General features: G+C 38.3%; 1 protein-coding gene across 3 annotated transcripts in view; it reads right to left on the bottom strand.

Moving 5' to 3' along the window:
- Nucleotides 1-4433: 4433 nt before the first annotated feature.
- The window catches only part of dpydb (dihydropyrimidine dehydrogenase b), a 161140-nt gene continuing 148611 nt past the window's right edge, over nt 4434-16962 (bottom strand). For all 3 annotated transcript variants that reach the window (XM_073876477.1, XM_073876465.1, XM_073876471.1), the window contains 3 exons: nt 11418-11567; nt 9597-9737; nt 4434-9253 (listed from right to left, as the gene is read on the bottom strand). In XM_073876477.1, coding sequence (XP_073732578.1) covers nt 9089-9253; nt 9597-9737; nt 11418-11567 — 456 coding nt within the window. In that variant the 3' untranslated portion in view covers nt 4434-9088. The remainder of the gene's footprint in view (nt 9254-9596; nt 9738-11417; nt 11568-16962) is intronic.

Below are 16962 nucleotides of genomic sequence, written 5' to 3'. Positions count from 1 at the left end.
TAATTTACTCACCACCATGTCATCCAAAATGTTGATGTCTTTCTTTGTTCAGTCGAGAAGAAATTATGTTTTTTTTTGGAAAACATTGCAGGATTTTTCTCATTTTAATGGACTTTAATAGTCGTGATGTGCCAGTTTAATGGTCGTGATGTGCCAGCGTGACCCCACGCAATACGTCATGACGTCAAGAGGTCACAGAGGACGAACGCGAACCTCCGCCCCAGTGTTTACAAGTGTTGAGAAAGAGGACCGTTCCAACTTTGTTTTATGTCGAATGATACTAATTAATGTCTTTGTGTCAGTTTATTGTTTACAATGGTCCGCAAATGTGCGTTTCATATATGTAACACGTGACCTCCCTACATCACTATGCATTTACGTTAGGTCACGCTGGACCAGATCACAGGACTGGAGATAAGACGAGAAGTTGTGGTTTAAAAGTGCATATTTTTTATTTTTCTTGTCTAAAATGACAATCGTTTCGCTAGATAAGACCCTTATGCCTCGTTTGGGATCATTTATAGTCCTTTGAAACTTCGTTGAAAAAAACTGTTAAGTGTTGAGTTAAGTATTAAATGTTGGGCTCTATTCAAGTCTATTAAAATTAGAAAAATCCTGCAATGTTTTTCTCAAAAAACATAATTTCTTCTCGACTGAACAAAGAAAGACATCAACATTTTGGATGACATGGTGGTGAGTAAATTATCTGGATTTTTCTTTTAAGAAAATGGAATATTCCTTTAAGGTCAGGCGAGTTTGCTGACCAATGAAGAACCGGGATACCATGGTCCTTAAACCAGGTACTGGTAGCTTTGGCACTGTGTGCAGGTGCCAAGTCCTGCTGGAAAATGAAATCTGCATCTCCATAAAGTTGGTCAGTAGCAGAAAACACAGTGGACCAACACCAGCAGATGACATGGCACCCCAAACCATCACTGAATGTGGAAACTTTACACTGGACCTCAAGCAACGTGGATTGTGTGCCTCTCCTCTCTTCCTTCAGACCCTGGGACCCTGATTTCCAAAGGAAATGCAAAATTTGTCTGTGGGTAGTGGTTCTTGAAGCACTGACTTCAGCTGCAGTCCAATCTTTGTGAATCCCCACACATTTTTGAATGGGTTTTGACTATCCTCTCCAGGGTATGGTTATCCCTATCGCTTGTACACTTTTTTCTACCACATCTTTTCCTTCCATTCGCCTCTCTATTAATGTGCTTGGACACAGAGCTCTGTGAACAGCCAGCCTCTTTTGCAACAACCTTTTGTGTCTTGCACTCCTTGTGCAAAGTCGTCTTTTGGACAACTGTCAAGTAAGCAGTCTTCCCCATGATTGTGTAGCCTACAGAACTAGACTGAGAGACCATTTAAAGGCCTTGGCAGGTGTTTTGAGTTAATTAGCTGATTAGAGTGTGGCACCAGGTGTCTTCAAAATTGAACCATTTCACAATATTCAAATTTTCTGAGACACTGAATTTGTGATTTTCCTTAGAGGTCAGTTATTCATCAAAATTAAAAGAAATAAATATTTGAAATATATCAGTCTGTGTGAATATACGTTTCACTTTTTTAATGAATTAGTGAAATAAATCAACTTTTTGATGATATTCTAATTATATGACCAGCACCTGTACAGACAATATATCCGACATGACTTGAGCTCACTATTACCTGAAGAAGGAAGGGAGGGTGCTCAGAGGGTGTGGAGCTCAGACTCACAATGGCTTTACAGAGGCTCTAAAGCTGTATGGATGTGCCAAGGCTTGGCAGGGAGGTGCATTTTAGAATCAGCCTGGATGTGACTCTGGCATGTATGGGGAGAGCAGGCCAGGACCGAGCTGCGGCATAATGGCTGACGAAATGAGATTAGCATTGGCCAGTGTTCCACAGACATCCTAGCTCCACCAGTCTAATTTAATTAAAGCAGCAAACAAGAGTTTATATCTTTATGACTGGGAGGGAGCCACGGTATTGAAAACACTGAAAAGCGCCATAGTTGCATCCTGAATGCATTTGTTTCTCACGAAATCCTGTTTGTCATATTTAAATGCACACAATTAAAATATCAATTTTGATAAACAACTAAACTGGAAACACAACATGTAAACAGACACAAACTACAGAATAATTAATTGAAAAGCCAAGGTAAATAAGCAATGAGTGCTTTTGTTTTTTTGATTTTTTTTCCACTCCACCCATCATGGGCTTGCAGTGAAGCACCTAATCATTGGCCGCTGTAGCTCTGTGTTATTGTCTCTCACCTCTTCAGGCTTTTATAGTGGAGTGAAATGAAAGGCTCTCTGCCAGCTTCCTGCCAATGCCAATTAGTCCAGGTCAGAGGTCATGAGCTCTATACGGCACTCACTGGTGGCTCCAATTCGCTTTTGCCTCACCATGCTAATAGCTTTAATGATTATAGTCACATTCACATTTAAAACTTTAGAGATAACAGCAGCCGAGTATACAGTCCGGTCAAGAGAGAGGTCATACCTGCGGTAAGCAAGGGTTGTCATGCCAGTCGAGGTAAAATTTGGTCATTTAATTGCACTAGAAGCTGGTTAAATGTTGGTGCCATTGGTGGTAGCACTGCAGAAATACCTTAAGTACTCTCAACTTAAGTACACTCTTAGAAAAAAAGGTACAAAAGTTGTACCTTTTTGTCACAGGGACCGTACCTTTTAAAAAGGTCCTAATATGTACAATTTAGGTACAGATATGTGTCTTTGAGATACCAGTATGTACCTCTTAAGGGGGTCGCACACCGGACGAGAAACGCCACGCCGCATCTAGGACAACTCTGAGGTATTGTACACCAGAAGTGCACATTAAATAGCTCAAGCTTAGTCAGATAGCGTCTACTTCAAAATGCAAAATATACGTTAGCAGCCAATGTTAATCACTAACGATTTGGGACAAATTTGATGTTATTTAATGTTAAAATATGTGAGTGGCGCGACAGGGATTTGAGAAGCGTCTTGAGTCACAGCTGACAGCCGCTGATAGGCGCTGCCGGTGTGCATACATTCATACAAAATGTATTCTGTTTTTAGATTCATGGCGCGGCGCTTCTCGTCCGGTGTGCGTGCACCTTAGAGGTACTAATATGTTCCTTTTAGGTACAAAAGTGTATTTTCTGAAAAGGTACAGGGACCAACAGTGCATATGTTAGTTGTGTCTCAAGGTTGCGTCTTCAAGAGGTCACATTTGTCGTCTACATACATTATCGAAATTTATTTTATCTAAGAAAAGCAACCTTTACATTTTGAAGTAAAATGAAACTACAGTGACTAGGTTTCACAAGGAATAAAAATTGAATTTTATAATGTTTTTACCCCACATGGAACCTTTAAATGAGGTTTACCTTCACTATTTAATCCACTTGATTCAAATGAATGATCTACTCATTGGCAGAGATCTACTGTATTAAGTGAACTCTGTTAGATTAAGAGAGAGACATACAAACTGTGTAGTGTTGCGGGTCACAGAGTTCATAGCTGAGATTTATTGATCTAGTGAAAGAATAGTGAGAATAAAACTTTATAAGAGCATTAAATATCAATATTGCTACAGATTCAAGTCTGAAATGAGGTTCCTATTTTCAGTTAACCAAAATATAATTTAAAAAAGGCAGTCGGGCAGATGGTTTGAAATCAGAAAGTTACTGTTTGTATAGTGGAAGATTTTCCCGATTTTTTAAAAGAACCGCCCCTCCACTTTTAAAAAAAAATGCACATGCGCAACACTCTATCTGCTCCCGAGAGCGAACGCCTATTAAATGTGTGCTCGAGAGAGAGCATGCACGAGCCTAGTTTTTCACTTCGCTCTGTTGCAAGTTGCTGCCGGTATGGCTCATACATTGAGATGTTTACCGTGTCTGCGCAGTTCGTGACTTGTGCCAGGGCTAGCATCGCTAATCATAGCTTACATTAACTTTTACTAGCAGTGATTTTAAATGGATTTTGCCAAATAGCATGCCAAACTTTAGCTGTTGAGAAGAAACTTCGCTGTCCAAACTGTTTGAAATATTCTCCCAAAAACACTCTGGTCTTGTTTCTTTCTTCAGAGGCCTTTCTCTTCTTGCCATACAATTCGTAAAGACTTTTTTTTCTTGCGACCCTCAGACATTTTGAAAAAACATGGTGAGAACGCGAGCTTCAATGAATTGCTGAAACCGTAGCCCTCCACACAATACACCTGAAAATGCGCATGCGCAGAAAGCGAACCTAAGGATGAGCACGTACGACGGCCTTACGTAAACATATCATCCGAATGATTGACAACTTGGATGACCAATAGTCTTTATGATCCACCCGGAAAAAGAAAAATTTCCGCTATACCTTTAACACTACAACATTTCTAACTGAAATGGAAATTTTTTAGTATTTTTGGTTTCCAGAAAGCGCAAAAACATATGAAAACAGGTTCCAAAGTGCAAGTTTTTGATAAAGTGTCTTTATTCTTTTCATGTAAACAGCAAAAAGGCAAATATGTGAAAGCTATGACGTCAAGCGCATGCATAGTACATGTTTGGTCTACAAGCATGCACATTTTCACGTACACGCACAGCAATGGCAGATTACATGATTGTGTATGTATTGTTAAAAAGTTGAACTAACATATCATATTGATGCTTAAAGGCGTCTTACTGCAAGCTACTCCTTCATTACTTCCCTTAATGGTAGTGTAAGAGACATCGCCAGCCACTGACCTGGCATGCATTATACAGCATTTTTTTTGTCATTTTCACCTTTTCATGTAAATGTGGATCGTTTAGACAACGTTTGTACATGTGAAATAATAATACAAAAAAAAGGAAAAAAAACTTATGTTTTCAGTACAATCGTTGCTGTGAAAACATAGCCTAATGCTGCGTTCACACCAGCCGCGGTAGAGGCGTCAAGTGCAATTGATTTCAATGTTAAGTTAATGTAAAGACGCGTTGACGCGCGTCTAGAGGTCTTGCGGCGCAAATGAGCCGTTTAGCGCGGCAAGGTAGATGCTATTCCACCTCGTTCCCATGGCAAATGAGGAAGTTGAAAAATTTGAACTTTGGCGGAAAAATGCGCCACGTTAACCAATCAGGAGCTTGCTCTAATAGTGACGTGATTACAGGAAGCGAGTGGAGTCGCAGAAGCCCCTCCCATGATGCGATTTTCCACGTGAATGTCTCGATGACTAGAATATCGCGCGAATGAAGCGAGTAAACTCAAACGGCAAAATAGGCGCGGTACACGCAAATTTGACGCCTCAAACGCGGCTTGTGTGAACCCACGGTAAAGCAGTGTTGTGGTACCCGAGACCAATTTGAAGGTCTCAGCCTAGTTTCGGTCTCAGACTAAGAAGAATCAAGATTTTTTTTCAAGGTCAGTCAAGACCACAATGGCTGGGATATCACTTAATTATCAGAGCATTGTCTTATTTACCTGTTAACATCATTAAGGTGGTTAGATGTATAACTGTTGCCCTGTTGAATTACTTACTGGTCATATCTTGGTCTAATTTTAAAAAATCTTTTAATGTTTAATTACTTTTTAATCGCCTTTTAATTAACTACTGTTTGTATAAATTGTGTGTTTTATTACCTTCTTCAATATGTCTTTTGTAGCACCTTTGAGATTTTATTGTAGCACTTTGAGATTTTCTTAAAAATGTAAAGTGCATTATAAATAAAAGCCATTATTATTATTATTATTAGGTGGTTTTGACTACAACAATTAATCGTTTTTCAATTCTATTTCGATTTTTGCACATTTCAATTGCAAAAACAAGACAATCGAGGTAATTTGATTAGTGTGCCGCATTTAGTTTATGTCATTTCGTTTTGTGTTATCAATCCAGCACGTCATAAGCATCCGCGTCTCTCTCTTTTGCACATGCATGCGCCCTCGCATATGTCTGAAAACAAAGTAGAAATCTTTATGTGTTTGTTACGTTTCATGCGTTTCAAGCGAGCTAAAGCAAACTACCTATTGTTTAAAATATAATCAGCTGCATCATGGTTCCTCTCTCTCTTGCACATCGAAGTCAGATATCGTGTTAAATAACCGGGATTATGGTTTAAAAAAAATAATCGGGATTATGATTTTCCCCATAATCGAGCAGCCTTACAACAAAGTTAAACATATTTTTTTTGCTTCAAATTAAGATTTCTTTCTACCTTATCAAGTTAAAATGTATGTTCCACAAAAGCCCTGTGTGAATGTAAACAATGTGAAACATAATCATCTCATCATTGCTCCTAATGAATATTTGGAATATGAATATAATGAATACCTTCTCTACGGTTGCAAAAATGTATTTTCTCTGTTCTCACAGTTCTGGCTGCAGACGAGGAAAAGCAAGTCTATACGTGCTTTGGTAAAAAGACGTGTAAATTATGACAGAAGCAACAACTTCCTGATGTCACATGTGGGCGTTCCGATGGAAAGGTCAATATTATTTCTCTAATACAGCACTTCGGTGGGAGAGCAGGAGGAGAAGAAGAGGGAATGCTCTCGCTTGTCTTATTAACATTTATGAATAATTTAACCTGGCACGTCTGGCCGTGGTCCAGGCCCATCATTTCTTAATTGCAATCAGAGAGAGGAAGTGGGCTGATGCACAGTGGTGTATGAATGATAGGTTGATGCAAGGCAGAATGAAACTCTAGCCAATGCCTTACTCTAATAACCATCAAGCTTTGCTTCATTGTTGACCTAATGATGTGCTGTGTAAACATGTCCCTTTAATTGGCATCATGTGGTGAATAAAAACCGTCCAATTTGATAACAATCAGTGAAGGTCTAGGCTTGCATAAATAAATCAAAACTTTATGCTCTTTGAAAGGTAGGCATGATTCAGTTGGTGATACAAGGCTTTGGAAGTCAATAATGAGTACATTTACTAAACCTTTTTCTTTTGCCTGGCTTGGTTGCTAATTTTTCACAGGCAAACTTTTTTACGCGACAAGTCAAGTCGTGGCCAAATTAACGGAGCTCACGTGCAAACTTTAGATTTATTGAAGCCCGGTTTTCTCTTGTTATTACGCTGTTGTAACAAATGATGAAATAACTCAAGACATGTCTGGCTGCTGTTTTTCAAAAGCAGTGTTTTTCAACATCTCAGTTCTGAGAACGAGCTGTTTGTATCTTGGAGATGAAAATGATAGCAATTTAATTAACTCCATCTACAGACTGGTCCGGTCTACCCGATCAGATGTTTGTTTTGCAGATGTATCAATTATAGGAACATCATATTAACATAACAGAGAGCGGGAATAAATCTTTCAGACTTGTGTTCGTATTATCTGCATTGAATGCGTTGTTTTGCAAAACAAATCAATTGTGACATTAAAGGAGCTATAATGTGATGTCTTTGTTCAGTTCCTTTTTCAAAACCAAACGCTGTTTTTCAAGACATCAAAACGATCCGCCAAATAAAACTATTCAGATGAACAATTATATTATTATTATTACATTTATTTATGGATTATACTTGAAACTACATTTGATCATACGAAAGCAATTCTTTAGGTCTAAATATTTAGCATGAATCATTACACAGGGTACATATGCTTTATGAGCCATTATTACATATTCTAATAAGAGTATTCACATAATTTGTTAGTATTATACTTGAGATTTGTGATTTATTGTTTTCTACATAAAATCGTCCTAAATAATGTAAAGATCATAGTGTGAAAATCTACCCTTGATTTCTTTAATACCGACCAAGGCCAAAAATCAATGACTTAAAATTTTAACTTTAATGCTCCAAATCTCATTATTAAAGGAATAGTCCGTTTTCTTAAAAGAAAAATCCAGATAACATGTCATCCAAAATGTTGATGTCCCTCCCCGATCAGTCCAGAAGAAACCACGTTTCCCGAGGAAAACATCCCAGAATCCCCCCCATTCCAATGGACTCCAATGGACACCAACACCCAACACCCAACTCAACACGCAACAGCCCCCTTCAACGCAGTTTCAAAGGACTCCAAACGATCCCAAACGAGGCACAAGGGTCCCATCCAGCGAAACGACTGTCATTTTTGACAAGAAAAACAACAAACATACACTTCCAAACCACAACTTCCCGTCCAGGTCCGGTCCTGAGAGCGTCAGCGTGACCTCACACAATACGTCATGACGTCAAGAGGTCACAGAGGACGAACGCGAAACTCCGCCCCAGTGTTTACAAGTGTGTTGAAAGAGGACCGTTCCGACGTTGTTGTATGTGGAATGATACTAATTAATGTCTTTTGGTCAGTTTATTGTTTAAAATGGTCCGTAAATGTGCGTTTTATATATGTAACACGTGACATCCCTACGTCACTACGCATTTACGTTAGGTCGCGCTGGATCGGACCTAGACGAAAAGTTGTGGTTCAAAAGTGCATCTTTTTTTATTGTCAAAAATGACAATCGCCTCGCCAGACAAGACCCCCATGCCCCGCCCGGGATCGTCCACAGTCCCCCGAAACTCCATTGAAAAAAACTGCCACGTGTTGAGTCAAGTGCCAAGTGTTGGTGTCCACCAAAGTCCACCAAAATGAGAAAAATCCCGCAATGCCCTCCTCAAAAAACACAACCTCCTCCCGACTGAACAAAGAAAGACATCAACACCCCGGATGACATGGTGGTGAGCAAATGATCTGGATTTGACTATGCCTTTAAATTATTACACTTTAATTTCCCAATTTTTAGTCACAGAAAGGAAAGTACAAGTACTATAGTGAAAATGATAACTTCAATATTGTCAATTACTATACTTCGAGGAATATAATCTATTTATTGCTATTTATATCAAGCACTTAATCATTATTCCCAATCGATCCATTTAGATTTTGGTTGCTGTATCTTTGGAGAGAGAAAAAGACGGATCAACATTGCACTCTGTTGTTTTGAAATAATGCAACTCTTTCCGCGCCAGCACAATTATTCTAGCATAACCGGTTTGGGAATATAAAGCAATTATTTCTGCCGGCTAATTATTCGTTTTCATAATAAAGGTAATTTTTCACACAGCAATTACGAGCGCAATCGAATGCTCTGAATGAGACGTCGGCCCATGGCTTTCTTTTCTCTCCGGTCAGGTGGAGCGACAGTGTGCTTTAGCAAACGGAATTAACAGGCAGGCCCCTCTTGGGCACGTACGGCGTTGTCCTGGTAACCATTTTGATGCAGTCGATGATGGGGCACACGCTCAGGCACAGAGTACAGCCGGTGCAGCTGTCCATGATTACAGGAAGATGGGTCTCAGGGTCAAACTTAATAGCCTGCAAAAGAAGAGAAAGGGGAGGGAAAAAGCTATTACATTAGAGCAATTATCGACTCTCCATAGGAGGATTTCCCCACTCCTGGGAGAGCTTTTCACGGACGGCAAAAACCAACAACAATGACAATGGCTAACACAACAGTGTCGTTCTTTAGGGTAAATAGCTGGCCTCCATCAATGCTTATACCAAACCTTATTCATTTCAGACTCTGGATCTGTATTGAAAGCGTAAGAGACCAACTCAATGGGCGGAAAACTTCATTATAAAGTGACAAATTTAATCCGAAAAAACAAACCTTTATCTATTTAACTGATTACAGTTCATATAATAGCCATGTTGTCACCTGGTAGCCAGAGTCGTTGCAGGTCATGTAGCATTTTCCACAGTTGATACACATCTCTGGATCAATGAGGGCCTGCACTTGATCCTGGTTGTCCAGCTCTTCGTACGCACCAATATACTTCAGCGCTCTGGCAATCACATCCTTGAGGGAAAGGATAGGAATGGATTAAACAGCGAGTCGTGTTGTCTGAAAGAAACGGTTTGAAAGGTGGCGGTTTGTTCTTAAGTTAGCTTAATTAAATCTGCGAAAGCAGATCGGTTTGATGTCTGACTGGTAGTTTGTGTTCTCCATTTCCTCCTCGAGACCCCTCACAGCATAATCACCCCAAAGGAATAAAGCTTTTTTATGTTATAAGCAGAAACACTTCATGTGCTTTATTGATAAAACAAGGGCAGTCTGTTGAAGTTTAACATAAGCCTTTGTGCTAAATATTATATATAGTGAAAACAGATTTATGGGTCAGTGACAGAAACGGTTTGGCAAGATGAAAAATTAAAAAATCTTTTAAAAAACTTGTTTTAAAAGCACACATCAGGTTAATTTTAATGCACATAGTGTATAGACCATTTTGCAAGATGTAAACAACAAAAACACTTCCTGTTTCAGTCTGTAACTGTTTAATTTATTTCACATATACATCTTAGAGATGATTATTTAACTTTTTGATTCAGTTCTATATGTTCTGTTGGTTGTGTTTAGACCAACATTTATGTAGTGTTAAAAAACTGAAACAGGAAGTTATTCTGGCCTAGTGTTGTTTACATCTTGCAAAATAGTCTATTTATGTTAATTTTATGCAAATTTGCACCTAAATGGACCTGAAAATGTCAAATTGTGTAACTGCCAATTGTGCAAAAGAATGAGAAATATATTTTATCCACCTTCACGGCATGTAAGCATAATCATCAACAAAAAAAATTGTTTAAAAATATAATTTATTAGTTATTTAGAAATGTAAATTTGAATGCGTAACATTTGTCCTGAAATTTGCTGAAAACTATGGAGCCCCTAAGGTGACATGAGTAAAAAAATCTAAAGTTTAGTCTCATGTGATCACGTGAAACCTTCATGTGCAGAATATTTTTTTAAAGTTTAGTGTCACGTGCTCACGTTAAACTTTCGTGCACGCACATTAACTATCGATACTTTCACGTGCGCACGCGATAGTTTCACATGCGCATGCAAAACTAAACTCGATAGTTTCAAGTGCGCACGCGATCGTTTCACTTGCGCGCGGGAAAGTTTATCGTGGGCACGTAAAACTAAACTTTAAAAAAAATTCTGCACATGAAGGTTTCGTGTGAGCACATGAAACGAAACTTTAGGTTTCATGATCGTTTCACGTGCGTGCCTGATAGTTTCACGTGCGCACGCGATAGTGAAAGTTTCACTTTATTTAATTTTTGCTCAATGTCACCTTAGGGGCTCGGTAGAAAACAGCTCTGTTTTCTAAATAATCTGATAAATGATATAAAGATGTATGTATAAAAAAATCATATACTAAACTAGATGATTATATTTTATTCCACATTTGTTATGTATATATTTTTATTTAAAAAAAAAAAGTTACACCAACTGACACAGACCTGTTACACCACATTGACCATTTTTGCAATTATCCCCCAAATATTCTTTCAAAATGAAATAAACCAGAAATGTAAGACTTCAAAAAAGAGAATGTATGCAAGTAATCTGCAAAATTATTTAGTTTAACCCTTTTACATTTAATTGAACCATATTACGGACACAAAATAATTAACGTCATGTCATTGACCCATATAGAAATTAAACGGTGATGTGATAGTACAGCTATAGTCTTACCTGCACACTAGGAATGGGTTTTTTGGGGATGTTAACTCTAACAGAATTATCAGCCGTGGACACATCATAGATGTCTTGGATGTTGTTTTTCTTGCACGTTGCTATGGCTTGAGTCTTCTTCTCTAAATATGGCCCAAAGCTGGGCAAGCACTTTGGAAAAAAAAGAACAGGTGAAACACACTTTTGGTTTATGCATATTTAATAGGTGCATTTAAAAGAAGTCATGTTGGGTAAGATTTGCAATTCATGTAAATCCCAGAATATATTGTGCCCCTTTTGCTTTTATGACAGCATACACTTTTAAAATAACTTTCCAACAAAGGTTATTACAAAATGATACCAAGGCAAGATAAAGGTAAAGCATTGTTTTAACACGAATGAAAATGCGGCCCACATCCATTTAAAACAAAAGTGGTTGCAGTTCTATCCGTGCCTCCAAGTCTCCTGCACACGCGTGACCCTCCAGAGCAGCAAGGCTAAAGAGACAATTCATATTCACAGTCACACCTCCATACCGACGCACTGAGCCTGAGAGCTGGTCATAAAACAGCCTTGAGCCTTCGCTCTCCAAAGACCATTCAACAGGAAATGCCGGCTAACGCTGACGAGAAATCAAGTTTGCCACAAAATTAGCCATCCTGTTAATGGAGCCATAAAGAGAATCTGCGATGAACTGTTAGGAAATCGTATAATACAACCGGTAATTGCGAGGATTAGCTGGTCAAACTAATGGTTTGACACTAAAATGGTAATAAATGATAATTTGAGGGAAATTGACTGATGGCCACTCTTCCAATAACTATTATTTTCAGTTTTATAAATGTTCTTTCATTTATCAATACTTTTTTCAGGAGTAATTAGCATATTTATCATTCAATGAAACACTAAACTTTCCACATTTTTCTTTGTTATCTCTCAGCCCTTGTCCTTTCACCGACGCCCCATTCCAAACGCAACAAGTATTTTTCACGACGCCTGCTGCGAATCCATTCGTCCCGACGAGAAGACATTTAAATTAGTTTAGTGCTTTCCGAGTCACACAATCTCCTCAAAGCTGTCATCCGAAACCCGCCTGTAACCCTTCATTTCCACCATGGCCAGATAGAAGTGACTCTACTGCAAAGCAAAAAAAAATCAAGGACTTGGTTATTAGCAGTCCATGTCAAACTTCACACTCCTTCCTTCTTTTTTGGAAAAGAAAGTATCACCCAGAGAGATACACAAACACAGAGAGAGAGAGAGAGTAGCAGCAGCCTTTGCTAAGCCAGGACCTATCAGAGGAATCAGACAAACAAATCTATGGTGGCGGTGTTGACTGCTGGACTAATGGCTAGCTTAGGGGGGGCGCATCCTCCATGTATTTATTTCCCTGTAGAGCTAACACTGGTGGCCCTGTTCTAATCCTGCATAAAAGCATTACTCTCCCAGGCACAGGCTGACAGTCTAATGAATCAAGCGTTCCAGCCCTGCAGCAGACAGGCTGTGGAAGCCATCGGGAGCTGGCGTGATAAACACGCACACACACACACATTCTCATACACATAAAAACACACAGGCTAGACAGAGATATGTCATTAACAGCGCATCAGTCAATATAAATTGAGACAAAACTAGCTGGCTTGTGAAAGCATTGCTGAAACCTTGATTACACAGCAACTTTCTACAGTATGATGATACTTTCGAACACGGTGACAAGTTCCTATTCTATTATGTATATACAGTACTGTATATAATCAGTCAATTCAAAGATTTATTTTAGATTATTTGAATAAGTAAATGTATTAAATAATTTCTTTGCAATAATAAATAATATACTTGTGTAATTAATCATCATTTTGTATAGAGTATTTTACCATCACTAATCTCTGTCAATTGAGTTTTTGGTTCCTTGCCACTGTCGTTCCAGTGGCTTGCTTACTAAGAGACTGCTGACATCAGCTTAGCTAAAGGCTTTGTAAATTTTGTTATCATCGCTTTCATTAGAATGACTTAAGCCAACTACAATCTTAAAGACTTTATTTTTTCCCCAGTATGTATGTTATGATATTAATACAAATTCTCTATGCATGTTAAACTCCTGTTCTCTTCTTTTTAAAGAGCAACTATTGTTCGATTCAGGATTTAACATTTGCTTTGGTGTGTAAGTGTGTATTAGTACATGTTAACGATATGCAAAAGGTATATACAGTTTACTTTCTGGGATTGGTGATGTAGAGAAGACCAACATTATGGTCTAAAAATTATACTTATATTCTTAGGTCATTTTGCCCATCAAGAAAATGCATCTTGATTTTAAAAAATTTTGATATTTGTACTGAAAACAAGAGAAAAATATTAATAAGAAAGTTATTTTTGCAGTGTTTCTAATTCAATTAATTGAATAATTTCTGTAGCCTAAAAATTAATTTTCTCCCGTTTTTTACACAAGAGACATACCTCATCAAAAAACATAATGTGATCAGTTCACTTCATTGGTTTATTATTTTAATTTAACATGAGTAGTTAGTACCTTAAGCCCCCATAACTTTAACTGTTTTCATACTTATGATAACTTGATTGATGATAATTATGCTTTCTCATGTGTCTCGTTGTAAATTCTTCATCGCTAAATCAGTGACGTGCGCTAGTAATAAGTAGCTTGCGGCCCCCTCTGCTGGTAAAAATAATCATTACATGATTGCTCCGGTCTGGTTAGGTACTACAAACGCTATGTTGAGCGGGTTTTTCTGTGTATTTGCTGGTTGTTTTGGACATGCTGTAAAACGGGGACATTTCCGGGGACAGCTTCAGTCGGGGACAGAACACCAAAAAACGGGACTGTCCCCGGAAAACGGGGACGTCTGGTCACCTTATTCTACAACCGATTTAACTCCTTACTAGTGTTGCCAGATCTTGCACAAAAAAAACAGTGAAAAAAAAAATCCAATAATAAACCAAAATAAATGTAAATGCTTCACCTCAAAGATCAAATATTGGGACCGGCACCCTCACACTTTATTAACACCAAAAACTTGATTGCTTCATGAGCCAAAAGCCATAAATGGTTAAGCGCCAAACGCTATTTAGGTACAAAAAAGACAAGGACCTGGCAACACTGCAAGACACGCTCCGCGCTGTGAAGCAGCCTCACAAAAACGTAAAATACACAACGCCAAGACGGGGGTTTATTGCAAAACACAATGCTGTTATTATTTTTGGTCAAAGCTGTAAGTGATAGGCACGCGAGACAGCAGAACGTTGCTATTGTTTTTTGTGTCAATCATCACATTTTAGGGAGTGAGTCTTGTTCCGTACAGACATGAAATGAACATTTAGGGGATTCACTCCCCCTTTAATGCGGTTGTCACTCCCGAAAGTTTGCAGTGTGTACGAGACCATTGTATTATACCAAATACACAAATTAACGTTGCTTTTTAGCAATGAAATAGGTGCACATCAAGGATCATTCCCATGTACGCTGGAAATGTTAGGTCTGATTCAGTCTGATGCCTGACTAAAATGTCCTATAGTCTTAAAAAAAGTACAGTGTTTTAGTAAATTATAATCCTTGTAAGAAGACAATAAAATGTGCAAAAATGTCATGTATTATAATTCTATTTTATATGCATGCTATATATTTTTGAAGGAATATTCCACTTTCATAAAAAAAAATCCTGATAATTTACACACCGCGATGCCATCCAAAATGTTCATGTCCCTCCCTGTTCAGTCGAGAAGAAATCAAGCCCTTTAAGGAAAACATTCCAGGATTTTTCTCCATACTGTAGTAGAGTTCACAGTTTCAATGCAATTTAAAATTGCAGTTTTAGGGGCGGTTCACATATCGCTTCTTTTGCGCACTCAAGTTTTTTATTTCAAATGTAGGCGCGCGGTATGCGCGCTCATAACGGAAGCGATGCGGTCACGACGTGCACTTGGTGCGACACGCTTGTTTTTTCCAGGCACGTCCGCAATGAATCGAGTTAAAAACATTTCAACTTTTCAAAATGCCGCAAGCGCACCGCAGGTCATGTGACAAGAACCAACCAACAGCCGCGTTTTCTGCACGGTTTTAGACGCGAAATGTGAACCGCCCCTTAATGGGCTTTAAACAATCCCAATCTAGTGAAACAATCGCCATTTTCACAAAAAACTCGTCTTCCACTAGCCTTGTGATGCACAAGCATTACCTTACATATTATGTAATCACATTGAAAGGTCATGCATGATGTATGCAAAACTACCACTGTTTACAAGTGTGAAGAATGAAGACCATTTCTACGTTGTTGTATGTGCAAGACGAGAAGTTGTGGTTTAAAAGTACTTTTTTTGCCAAAATGACGATCGCTAGATAAGATCCTTATGCCTCGGCTGGGATCATTTAAAGCCCTTTAAAGTTGCATTGAAACTGTTGAGGTCCACTAAAGTCCATTATACAGAGAAAAAAACCTGGAATGTTTTCTCACAAAACTTAATTTCTTCTCGACTGAACAAAGAAAGACATCAACATCTTGGATGACATGGGGGAAAGTAAATTATCAGGATAATTTTTATGAAAGTGGAGTATTCTTTAAATAAGTATACCATTGTCTGTGATTTCTTTATTTTCTTGTACAGCTGTTTTAAATTCATGCAACAGCGCTTATTACTTCTCTCCAATATTATCAGAACAAAAACACATTGTACATTTAAAATAAAAATCTGTAGAGTACCTGAGGTGATGGGTAAGAAAGAAATTATTTTGTTTTTCAGTATTTATGCTGTATTGAAAATATTTGGGAAAGTGCTTCTGAATGTGTATTTCAAATTCAACCAATGGTGATTGACAAAGACAGGGTGACACGGGAGCCAGGAAGTATATCGCTATCTGAAATATTGCCAAAGATGGCGTTACAGAGACTCAGGAGGTATGGCAAGGGAGACGCAGCATCTTGTTCCGTTAAATACGTAACTGGAGACGTTTTCATGTGTCAAACACATCTATGCAAAAAAGCTTTTTGGTTTGTATCTACATTCTCATTTAGAAGATATAAGCATTTAAAGCAAACCATTTAGCATGTGTGCTTAAAAAGTCTAGAATTTTTATGATATTATCCTACACTACAGAGGAAATAATATGGATGTTTTCCAGAAAACTTCTTGCATAAAATAGATTCAAGCACTTTCAATGACCTGTATTTATGTTATGTTATATTCAAAAACTTCCCAGGGCCTTGAATTTTTTCTTCCAGATTAACAAACTTTCAAGAATTTCAAGGATCTGTGGGAACCCTGAATATTGGACAAAACACACCGCTGGGCTAAAATTAACCCAATGCTGGGTTGTTTTTTAACCCAACTGCTGGGTTAATATAACCCATGTTTTTGCAAAACAATAACCCTATGCTGGTCTTGCTGGTACAGCATAGGATGCTGTGCTAATGCTGGTTTGGTGCTGGTTTAGCTGGTGCTTATGCTGGTGCTGATGCTGGTTTAGCTGGTGTTCACTAGCAAACCAGCACCAAAACACAACATATGCTGGTCTTGCTGGTATGCTGTTTTTTCAGCAGGGTTATCATGTGTGTTT

This window comes from Misgurnus anguillicaudatus, chromosome 2, assembly GCF_027580225.2.
Source record: "Misgurnus anguillicaudatus chromosome 2, ASM2758022v2, whole genome shotgun sequence".
Lineage (NCBI taxonomy): Eukaryota > Metazoa > Chordata > Actinopteri > Cypriniformes > Cobitidae > Misgurnus > Misgurnus anguillicaudatus.
This window is presented reverse-complemented; position numbering and strand designations above follow the sequence as displayed.